Genomic DNA, 11,823 nt, shown 5'->3' on the forward strand with positions numbered 1-11,823 from the left:
AGTTACTTTTTTATGGATTACATGATTACATATTATTCACACAATGGCAGTAAATTATTCATAATTTATTGATTCTCCCTGATTCTTCTATTTTTTTTTTTCTTCAAAGTTGTAAATAAATTATTGGAGAACATTTTACGAGAAAATACTATTTCGGTGTTTCTACTTCAAAATTTCATGTTTAATTCAGTGTTACTTGCTGCATTTTTGCAATTATTTGTGAAACTTACTAACGATTTCTGAGTGAAAATTGTTTCTATGCCAGTTTTTTTTTCAGGGTACTAGTTGGACTAGTCAGTTACCACTTTATAAACTGCAAAAAATTATGCGTGCTTAGTATTTTTTGTCTTGTTTTCCAAACAAACAAAAATCAGCTCTAAAAATTCTTAGATCAAGATATTTACTTGAAAAGCAAAATTACTTCTGATATTATGTCTTGTTTTCTGGGGGGAAAAATCATCAAAATTAAGTGAGTTAAAAGAAAAATATCTGTTGATGGGATCAGAAAAAAAACTTAAACATGATTATTTTTCTGACGACAGATGTTTTTGCTTGTTTTAATTTTAAGCATAAACTCAGTTAATTTTTATCTATTTTACAGTAAACAATACTTAATATTTACTTCTCAAGTAAATGTATCTTGATTTAAGAATGTTTAGATATTTGTACTCAAAAACAAAACAAAAATACTGAGTAAGAAATTAATTTTTTTGCACTGTGGAATTATGAAACTTCATATGGTTTCTTAGTAGTTCTTTGACAGTTATGAAAAAATAGTACTGATTAACTACCACACTCAGCTGAGTGCTATTACTTGTTTGTTAACCAGAGTTTCTTGTTAGTTCATAGAAGTTACTAGAATGCTGCATTTCCGTTTATTCCTTTTTATTTATTCATTAATGACAGAACAGTATTTTAAAGTGTTTTCACTTATAGTAAGACAGCAGCTGTAAACCCTGCAGGAAACACTCACCTGCTCTTCCTTCGGCTGACAGACGAGCTGAGGAACACGTGATCAGGCAGATCTTCAGACGTCAAAGGCAGAAGTTCTGGTCCAGATTTCTGCTGGGTCAGAGAGCTGGAGTTGGCCATGGCCTGCTGGAGTAACCCCTGAACCAGCTCTTTCTCTGAGAACAGAGAACACATCTAATGAGCCTTCATTAGCACATCCATCTGCAGGACACAAGCGGCCTGTGTTGAAGTGTTAAACTCACTGATGTTTCCATAATGGAAACTAATAGGACTGTTTGAGCTGCCCTGCTGTGTTTGTACTGCATTGTGTATTTTTGTTGGTGGTGGTGATTATTTTAAGAGAAGATCTCATAAGTAACTTGAATAAATTGAGACAAAGTGCAAATGAAACAATTTTTTCTCATGACAAATTAAATGCATAGAACTATGGAAGCTTGTGATTGTCACAATTGTTTTTTTTTTTCCCTTGCATTTCTGACTTTACATCTCGGAATTCCGAGTTTACATCTCACAATTCCGAGTTTACCTCTTGAAATTCTGACTTTACATCTCACAATTCAGAGTTTACATCTCACAATTCAGAGTTTACCTCTCGAAATTCTGACTTTACATCTCGCAATTCCTACTTTACATTGTACAATTCCGACTTTACATCTCGCAAATTCCGACTTTACATCTCGCAATTCTGACTTTACATCTCACAATTCTGACTTTACATCTCGTAATTCTGACAATTCTGACTTTACATTTCGTAATTCTGACTTTACATCTCACAATTCCGAGTTTTCATCACGCAATTCTGACATTACATCTCGCAATTCCGACTTTACATCGCACAATTCCGACTTTAATTTACATCTCACAATTCCGAGTTTACATCTCACAATTCCGAGTTTACATCTCTCAATTCTTGACTTTACATCTCGTAATTCCGACTTTTTTCTCACAATTGCAAGTTTAAAGTAAAAAAACTTTAGAGTAAAAAAGTCTAAATTGTGAGAGAAAAACAATCGTAATTACCTTTTTAATTGTTTTAATCCCGTGGCAGAAACAAGCTTCCATACACAATAAACTTTTATCACTAAGGTGAAAATATGTGATGCAGATTTTACAAATTGTCAGTTCTGAAAGAAATTGTTCCTGGGTCAGAAATGATCTTTGGTGGCTTACGTACACAGTAATGCACATGCATGAAGGTGGTTTATTACATAATTGCAATGAATTAATAGTTAAAATAGCAAGAACAATCGCATTTTATGTTTGCAAACATTTTGATCTCAACAAAGAATTTTCTACTTCAAAGATCAATGTGAAGTCAACAGGGAAGTCACTTATTTACATAAGACTAAAATATTCTGAGCAATTCACTTTACAACCATGTTTGAACAGATATTATTTTACTTTCTTCAGGTTCCTAAAGATTTTACACAAGCCTTTAGAAGTCATCAGTACTTTCAGTCTATCACCTGGGAAGAGAAAAAAAAGATTGTGCATTTTGCATCACCTGCTGAAAGTTTACTTTGTCAGCATTTAGGATAGTAGCATGAAGGTCTTTAAATGCTCTCTAAAGCAGATCATTCACCATGTATCAGTCAATTATTTGTTTAACTGCTAATAAATAAATCAATTAATGCAAAGGGCAGTTGTTCACCTTTATCACTTGCCAACAAAAGCCACTGCTGAACCATTGAGAGAGAATCAGTCTGCAGGATCTGACACAAAAGCTCCAGCACCTAAGAAATATATAGAGTTATTTTAGTACAATTGAGATATTATACACACATACATACACACACACACACACACACACACACACACAAAGTTTTAGTAATTTATGTTTTTGTAATTTTTATTAGTCATGTTATATATATATATACTTTTTAACACACTCTTTAGATTGCAGACTCATTGTATTTTTATCATTTCAATTTGTAGTTAGTTACATGGTTATTCACATCACATTGCATGTTTAATTCAGCAAGAGCAATAAATACACTTTTTAAATCAATTTTGTGTAGAAATGTCTAAAGTTTTGGCAGTCCAATCAAATGAGTCAAAGAAACTGATAACAGTTTACAGTTCATTCATCACAAAGAAAATAAAAAAACAAGTCGTGTCCATTGCATTGAGAGTAAAAATATCAAACAAAGTTTGAAATAATAATAAATGTTTTTGAAAGTAGCCTCTTCTGCTCGCAAGGCTGCAAAAATACAGTAAAAACAGTGATATTTTAAAACAACTTTTCTAATTGAATGTATTTTAAAATGCAATTTATTCCTGTGATGGCAGTAATGGCTGCTGAAAATTCAGCTTTGCATCCCAGGAATAAATTGCATTTTAAAATATATTCACATAGAAAACTGTTCTTTTAAATAGTAATCATATTTCACAATATTACTGATTTTTACTGAATTTTTGATCAAAAAAACTTTTTTCAAAAAAGTCTTCTTTTAAAAAGCCTTATTCCAAACTTTTGACTGGTTGTGTATTTCAGTTTGATATTTTATTTCCATAAAATATCAAAGAAACATTTCCTAGAAACATAAAAAAAATCGAGTTTTAACCTTAATCATTTGGAATTAAGGCAAGTATGACATGACCTGAACGCCACATGCAATCTGTCGTAAAAACCAGGTCATGCCTTTACCAATAATGTGACATAATGGCATTTCCTTTCTTACATCTGCCAATATTGTGTTCTAACCAGATGCAATGTGAAAGTTTCATGTTCACTATCAAACTGTGACGTGCACGTGTTCAGCAAGGTCAGTAAACAGGTAAACAGGTGTGTTACCTTGAGCTCCACTCCCTCCAGGCTTTGCGTCTGCCATCGCTGGGCTCGTTTGTGTGAAGTCCTGCTGCTGCGCTTCTTCCCTCCCCAGGACGAAGCAGGGATGATCCGGCCGGACTGCGCCGAATACTGCGTCTTCCTGCGAGGAACTTCCTCATCTGTGAGTTTCTTTGAGTTTAATCACAGACAAACACAAAGGCTGGATGCATTCAGGCTTCTACAATTAATTTATTTGATTTACTCAGCACTATCTAATATAATAAGTCCACTCATTCAGAACCTGATGCATGTGTATCAATCCACCTTTTGCCTAACGAGTCTCCTAGGTTTTTAAATTCAGGTTAGCATTTCTGGTTTGGGGAAGTTCTACTCAAAAAGACCGAAACAAATAATTTCAAATCCTTTGCCAATTCAACCACATGAATTGACAGGGACATGATAGCAACAGATGAGGAATGAAGTCTCAAAACAAACCGGTTGGGTTGTTCAAAACAACCCAACCGCTGGGTCAGAACAACCCAATAGCTGGGTTTGTCCCTTTTTAACCCAGCATTTTTTAGAGTGTACGGAGATCATTTCCTGTGGCCCCTTAAGGACTGCTCGGAGTTTGCCCCAAGGGACCAGGGGAGGACTGAAAGGATGGATTTTACCAAAACTGAATTCAAGATTCCTATCCTGTAATAAAATAATAAAACTCACTAATCTGAAGATAGGATCTACGAGAAAAAGCACAGAACAACAGCTGGCCCAATCTCATCTCTTCCCCCCCATGCTGAGTTCCTGACTCCTCACACCCTCTCCTTCCCCTCAGGTCTCAGTCAGTCATGCAAATTTCACAAATCTATTGTTTCAAGCTGTTTTATGTGTGGTCAATATAAACACTTCAGGTGCGACTGGTAAGGTGGTTTCACTCTCGCATCAACAGAATTGATGCCAGAACAGGCAAAGAAGAAAGAAAACAAAACCTGGGGCCATATGTATAAAGCCGCTCAGAGTAAAATTTTAGTCCTAAGTGTGTCAAAATTCTAAGAATGACGATGGCAGCACAGAGGAGGAGACATATTGGAGTTAGATGATGATATGGAGTAAATTTTATAACCTCTTCCACGCAACAAGTCAATGCTCTAACTACAGAAATGTAGTAATAACATTTTTTTGGCTGTAAAATTGGAAAAATGCATCATATGGAGTTGATAAAACGATACAAACTTGATTGTCAAGATCACAAAGTCTTTTTTTTTTGTAACTGACAAAGAAATAAATTTTATAACCTCTTCCACGCAACAAGTCAATGCTCTAACTACAGAAATGTAGTAATAACATTTTTTTGGCTGTAAAATTGGAAAAATGCATCAATGCACCGGTGATGACACAGTAAGCAGGGTCTTACATATTGTGGCACTAACCCCACCAAACACAACAGTGGCCAAAAGTGATGTGTGGATTATTTTTTTTAATGACCCCACATTTCACTTAAACCATTAAATACAAAGGGGAAAAAAACACTGACCAGTGTTGCCAACTGCTTTCAATCGAAAGTAGCTAAAACTGGTCACTCAATGTTGCTAGATGACCTCATAAAGGTGAGTTCACTGATCTATATTTATATTTATATAGATCAGTGAACTCGCCTTTATAACGTCATGGGAGAGTCACGGAATGTAGATAAGGTTTGTCCAAGAAATTGATTTTGATTTTGGAAGTCACTAAATCTAGTGACAAAATCACTAAATTGGCAACATTGGCACATTGACTACAACATAGGTTATTCATATTTCATTGGTCCTCTTGTTTTTACATGTGTTCATAATTTCTTTGTATAACAGCATGGCCAAAAATTATGACCGCACAATTTGGCATGTTTTCATTGCATTATTATCACAAATAAAACAACTGACTCTAAGCAGCTATGCAATATCCATACAAAATCTTGCACTTTCAAAACAATTTTTTTTTTTAAGTAAGGGTGAAGATGTCAAATTTCCTAGGCCGGACATTACTTTTGGCCACTAATATATGGCAGTTTATTGACTTTCCAACTGACTGCCAATACTGCAAAAACAAGCCACTTTTGTGAGGATTGTGGGCTTTCATGGAGTTGTTTGAACCATTGATGGAACTCATGTTCACATCATTGCTCCAACTGTCAGCCATTTTGTGTTGACATCATTGTAGTCCTTAGTTCACAACACTTAAGTGTCACCTCAGTCAACACTTAAGAATCAGTCTTAGACTTTACTGAAAGCTGCTTTTAGCTTCTTTATAAAAGTCTCCTACTCTTAGAAAAGTCCTACTTTTTACTAAGAATTTTTTGACACTTAAATCAAAGCTTAAGACTATTCTTAAGAGCATTTCTGAGAAGTTTTATACATACGGGCCCTGTTCTTGTGGGAGATGCCCCAATAAAGATCTTTGATAACCATGTGTTTTCATCCCCAAAACTAGGTGTGTGACTTTTTGTGTTACGAGATCCTAACAAACCAAAAGGTCTTTTATGTTTTTACAACTGATTTGAAGATGTCTTTGTTCAGGGCCTGTATTTATCAAGCCTCTGAGAATTACTCTCAAGAACGTTGCTTAGAATTGACTTAAGTGTAAAAAAATTCTTGGCTCAAAGCTGTGCTTAAAAGTTAGTTATCAAGCATCTCAGTCGTAATGTAAGCGAAGTGTAGGACTAAATCTTAAGTGTCAGTCTTAGAGTTGATTCAGACACTTTGCTGTGTTTTGGATGACGAGACACGCATGGAATAAATTTCCTTATTTAAGAATATTCTGAATGGTTAAATTCCTAATAAGAGTTTACATTCAACACACATATGACAATAAAGAATTTAAGAGTATAGATTATGGTAAGGAAACGAATTGTCATCACAACCTTCAATTTAGGGTTGTGCCGGTAGACGATAGTATTGTGTATCGACGATAGTCAGAGATATCGCCTGTGTCTGATTTCTTTGACGACAGCGAGACGATTATTATTATTCTTATTATCCGTCAAAAATATAGGTGCCTATCTTTAGTGATGCAGCGCAGAGAGCCGCTTCAGAAACTTGCCGCGGCGCGGGTGGTGAGTAGCCGTGATCAGCATAACTGTATGAAAAAAGACAACATGCACTGCGCATCTGTGGTCTGCTCTCCCGATTTAATTTACGATATCACGAATAATTCACTGAATGCACTAAGAATCATTTTTCTTCCCAAATCCTCACATATATTTCCAGGCTTGTTTTCACACGGATGCTTTAAAAAGCTTCTAATCCCTATCAGCAGTGTTTACTGGAATGATTCTAAAACAGGTCAATAATACATATATTTGTCACTTTGAAAAATTATAACTCAGTGTTCCAGTTAATGAACACATTCATAACATTTGAATTTAACATGTCCATAATACTTCTGCAGAAATAACTGAGCTTTTTGGGGTTATTCATGGTCTGTTGTGGTAATTTGGTAATGCTTTTACACTTTTGCATTTCCTTTTAATGTTTGATGGTTGAAGGGTAAGTAGAATAATGTCACCTCATTGTACCCAGTTTATTATTGCATTCATAGAGCGAATATTTTGCGGATTGATTGCAGTTTAACGGAAGTTACTCCCACAATTCACGCAAAGTGTCATGGGGCACAGAAAAAGGTGGATATTAGATTCTAAACTCTAATACAAAATCAGTCAAATCACCCCATTGTTTATTTCTTAAGTATTTTGGCTGATTTGGTTATGATTTCAGCTATTAATAAGAGTGCAGTAATCTCTGCTTTATCATATTTGAATCAGTTTCACAGAATTACACACAAAATCAGTGCATACTGAAATACTAATAAATAAATAAACAAGCAAGCTTTGTGCATTTATGCATTTGGCAAAAGCCTCTTGCATTGCATTAAATGCTTTTTTTTTTTACCTCTCTCTTGTCCTGCTGGGTCTCAGCGGCCGCTGAAAGACTGACTTTGGTGGCCAAATCCTTCAGTTCCTCACGCCAGCATTCAGAAATCAGTTCTGTGGAAAGACATGAGAGATGAAAGAGAGCAAGAACAAGAAACAGATGTGAGAAGATCAAAAAGGGCAAAAAATAACAACTACTACTGACGAAAATGAATATACATTTGAGAGCCATTTTCTGGAGTGTTTTTTAAGATCCTCTAAATAGTCAGAGATATATATGTATATATAAAACAATTATAATAAAAATAATGCAACATATCACACTTGATTTTTTAAATTAACTCAAACGCAAGCAACTCAAATTACTGTTTGACAACTTAAATACCTTTGATCTGCGTTTAAATAAAATTTTTGTAATTAATGAATTTTGTTAAACTTTATTTAGCAATGTAAGTAACTATAATCTGTTATTCAGTCTGTCTTCATGTTTGATTTTCAGTGCCTTATACATGATATGGACTTTGCAATATTTGTCTTTTAAAACTAGAGGCCAATATATTAAATCCAAAAGTTCTAACGAGATGCACTTAAACTCAACACACAAATCTCAAACATTGCGATGATCAACAAATGTTAATTAAGTCAAAATATACACTCTGAACCATACGACAGCTAACTATTATTGACAGCAACAGCATTAATTAAGCTAGTAAAATGTAAAGCAATGATCATTTTTTAAATAATAGTAATCATTTAGTAACCGAATAATAATTTTTTTTCAAGTTACAATTCATACTGACAACATTGTTTTAAATTTTTTTTATAAAATACAATAAAATAAATAAATAAAATAAATTCTCATGATTCTGAGTGTGAAGCATGTCATTTTTATGCTGATTTTTTCCCCTTTTATCCCAGTTTTATATTCAAAGTCAAACAAATAAAAAGTTAGGTTGATTGCCTAGAAAACATTCAAAACATTGAAACATGATTCATTATGCACATTTACAACTACCTCCACAAACACACATCCATTTTTATTTATCTCTATTTCTATTTATGTCATTTTTCTATATATGCATATTTTGTCAAACGTTTTTTTTTAAGTCAAACTTAAGCCAAACTTTTTTTGAAGAAAAAAATATATGCATATATAGAAAATGTACATAAATAGACATTTTTAAAAAAATGGATGCGTATGCATATTTCTTCTCTCTCTCTGTCATAAAAAGTAAAAAGCAAGTTGATGTATCAAACGTTGTGTGTTTTCACTTAAAAAATTTAATCCCCAAAAATTTGAAATATGATTTGGAAGCTTTTCAATTAAAAAGTCTGTCACTAAGTACTTTTTGAGCTCGACAGACTATGAATATTCTGTCTTGCATGTCTTCTTGTGTTCCCTGAAGAAATAAAGTCAGTGCAACATGAGGACACAAATTTCATTTTTGTGTGAACTATCTCTGTTAGACACAAAAGCAGCATTCATGTTTGTATAATACCTGCTCGTGGTCCAGCGCGATCCGAGCCGATCTCAGGTGTGAGAAACACCGACCAACGGCTCCCACCGACAGACACTTGACTTTTAATGAGTGGATGTGGACAGAGAGGAGTGAAGCCGTACCAGTCATCATTCACCGTACAAACCGGCTTACCATTCAACCCTACGGAAAGAGGAGACCATTAGAAATCCGTGCTGGAAATGTGATCAGGCTTAACTTTGACTTTCAAGTCTCCCAGGATTCAGAGCGTTTGTACATGCATTAAACCCGCATTAAACCGCATTGGACTCCTGCTGTGGGTGAAGCTCTTCACAGGAATACAGTAAAGTTACACACAGCTGCTAAAGAAAACAGGTTCTGCAGGCAGAAAGTCATCAAAGAAACCATCTGTGATGAGAATCTGTGAGGTCTGAGATGCTGTCAATCGCAAATAAATCCTCTGTTGCCCAATGCAACACCAAGTTTTGCATGAATATTCACAGAGACCAAGGCCAGTTTGGGCTTGATTTCACTCTCTCGCCTGACGTTACTATGATCGTACTGCATGTTTTCAGTCTAAATTAGTAACAAGTGGGCAGGTTTTCAAATACAGACCTGCTTATTCACACTTTCTCGCATTCAGCGTGAAGAACTCGCCGTTGGAAGTATGTAAATCATACTTGTTTTTTGGCGAGGACAAACTGTGTGTTTATGCAGTAACTCTTCATTAAAGTCATTCAGAGAAGAGATGAACATGCTGGCGCTTTCCTCGTGAAGGGCTACGGGGATTTTGATAGATTCATGTGCCTTTATTATACTAATAGAGCATAAAACCTCACAAAACAGCCTCTGTGTCTGGACTCCTGCTGCTACAGGCATATTTTACAATGCAGTGAGCCTCGAGTGCTGTGACAACAGGATGAAAGATGAAGAAATTAATGTTTTTGTACTAAAAAAAAATTATGTTGGATTAATCTTTCAGGCATTTACCTACTGCTTTTATCACAAAATATACGTTCTCCTTGCCTTTATCACTCATTATATGTCAACACTTTCTGTCAATAACGCAGTGTCATGACAAATCTAGCATTTAACATTAAGAATGAATTTAGAGGACGGTTACAAATGGACTGATCCATCTATTGAAGAAAATATGATCATTTTGCACATCACACATATGCATTAAATGCAGAAGTCATTACATAAAATGAGAAAAAAAAGAAGAAAAAAAAGATTTCCTTCCTGTTTTTGTCTCGTTTTACAGTACAAATATCTAAACATTCATAAATCAAGATACATTTACTTGAAAACCAAAATGATGAAAGATACAAGTCTTGTTTTCTGAAAAATGCATAAAAATTTTGTTTATGCTTAAAATAAAAAAAAATGCCTGACAATGGGGTAAGAAAAATAAACGTATTTTCCCTTTAAATTAATTAAAGTTATTTTTCTGACCCTATTGGCAGATAATTTTTCCTTATTTTAAGCTTCAACTAACATCATTTTGATCATTTTATCAGAACACAAGGTTTAATATCAAGTCATTTTGCTTCTTAAGTAAATGTATCTTGATTCAAGAACGTTTAGATATTTGTTCTGGAAAACAAATTAAAATACTGAGAAAGAAAATCATTTTTTGCAGTATGAAAATCTCGAAGAATTTATTTTGCAAATTGTTTAATTGAGTTGACATATAATTGACACCGAAAAACACCGAAAATTAATCAAATTAATTAATTAATTAACCAGAGCTTCCGTATGAAGACAGGCTTTAATAATGCCTGATTTTATACATTTTTTCTTACATATCTGGAAGTGCTGACAAAAAAAACAAACAAATGTGAAACCTGAATATGAATATATTTTAAATGCACTGTTTCTTTGTGGCCATAGCTTGATGTAAATATATGTTCGTATATATATTTTAATTTAATACTATAGTACAAAATTTAAAAGTTGCCCATCCTCATACATGATTACTGTCAATCCCTCACTGAACCTGTTTAACCTCATTGTGTAAATAATCAAGTTATTATAATCAAAAGAAGTGTCTGATCTTGATCGGAGCAGATTTCAGAAATCTTTTTAATAGAAATACTTCCCTAAAATGACAAACACAAGCATGTTTTTGAACAGGTCTGTGGGTCCGGAGCGGCTCACCTTGCATGTGTCTGACTCTGTGAGGATGAGGATTGTGTCTGGAGAAGAAGGAATGATGGCTGAGGCTCCCGAAGCGAAGGCTGCCTCTAGTGGAGGTCCTGCTCGTGCCCGGCGTCTCACACAGCGCTTTCTCCTGACGCACAGATTCAGGACTGGTCCGCAGGCCTGTCTGCGGCAGAGCTTCATTCACCTGCTCCTCCGATGGCTCCATAATCTCTGGAAGGAAAAAATGTCAAATATCCCAAATGCTCGGGTCCTTTTACAGTACAAACGTCCACCAGTAGTCACAGAGATAAAAGCATTTCCACTCATTTCCTTTGACACAAAGCAACCGGCATGTAATTTCACAGACAATACTTCATCATTTTAGCACAAAAGTCTTCATGCATTAATCAGTTTTTGAACAGGTAATGTAACTTACAAGTAGAAATACTTTGAAATGCGCAGCTCACCTCAGTTCACTGTGTTCCTCTGTTTGCTGTCGTTGCCTGGAGACTCTGAACAAAGACAGCCTGAAGCTTCAATAGCAGAGCTGAGTT

At 34.8% G+C, this 11,823-nt stretch overlaps 1 protein-coding gene across 1 annotated transcript in view; it reads right to left on the reverse strand.

Moving 5' to 3' along the window:
• LOC107703095 (protein TBATA-like) overlaps positions 1-11,495 on the reverse strand; it is a 16,986-nt gene extending 5,491 nt beyond the window's left edge. Inside the window, exons 1-7 of the mRNA XM_016505619.1 lie at positions 11,285-11,495; positions 9,146-9,307; positions 8,032-8,038; positions 7,666-7,846; positions 3,767-3,931; positions 2,624-2,705; positions 974-1,127 (exon numbers count right to left, since the gene is read on the reverse strand). Coding sequence (XP_016361105.1) covers positions 974-1,127; positions 2,624-2,705; positions 3,767-3,931; positions 7,666-7,846; positions 8,032-8,038; positions 9,146-9,307; positions 11,285-11,495 — 962 coding nt within the window. The remainder of the gene's footprint in view (positions 1-973; positions 1,128-2,623; positions 2,706-3,766; positions 3,932-7,665; positions 7,847-8,031; positions 8,039-9,145; positions 9,308-11,284) is intronic.
• Positions 11,496-11,823: the final 328 nt, after the last annotated feature.

Source organism: Sinocyclocheilus anshuiensis, unplaced genomic scaffold (genome assembly GCF_001515605.1).
Source record: "Sinocyclocheilus anshuiensis isolate Anshui unplaced genomic scaffold, SAMN03320099.WGS_v1.1 scaffold1055, whole genome shotgun sequence".
In the NCBI taxonomy this organism is placed as follows: Eukaryota; Metazoa; Chordata; class Actinopteri; order Cypriniformes; family Cyprinidae; genus Sinocyclocheilus; species Sinocyclocheilus anshuiensis.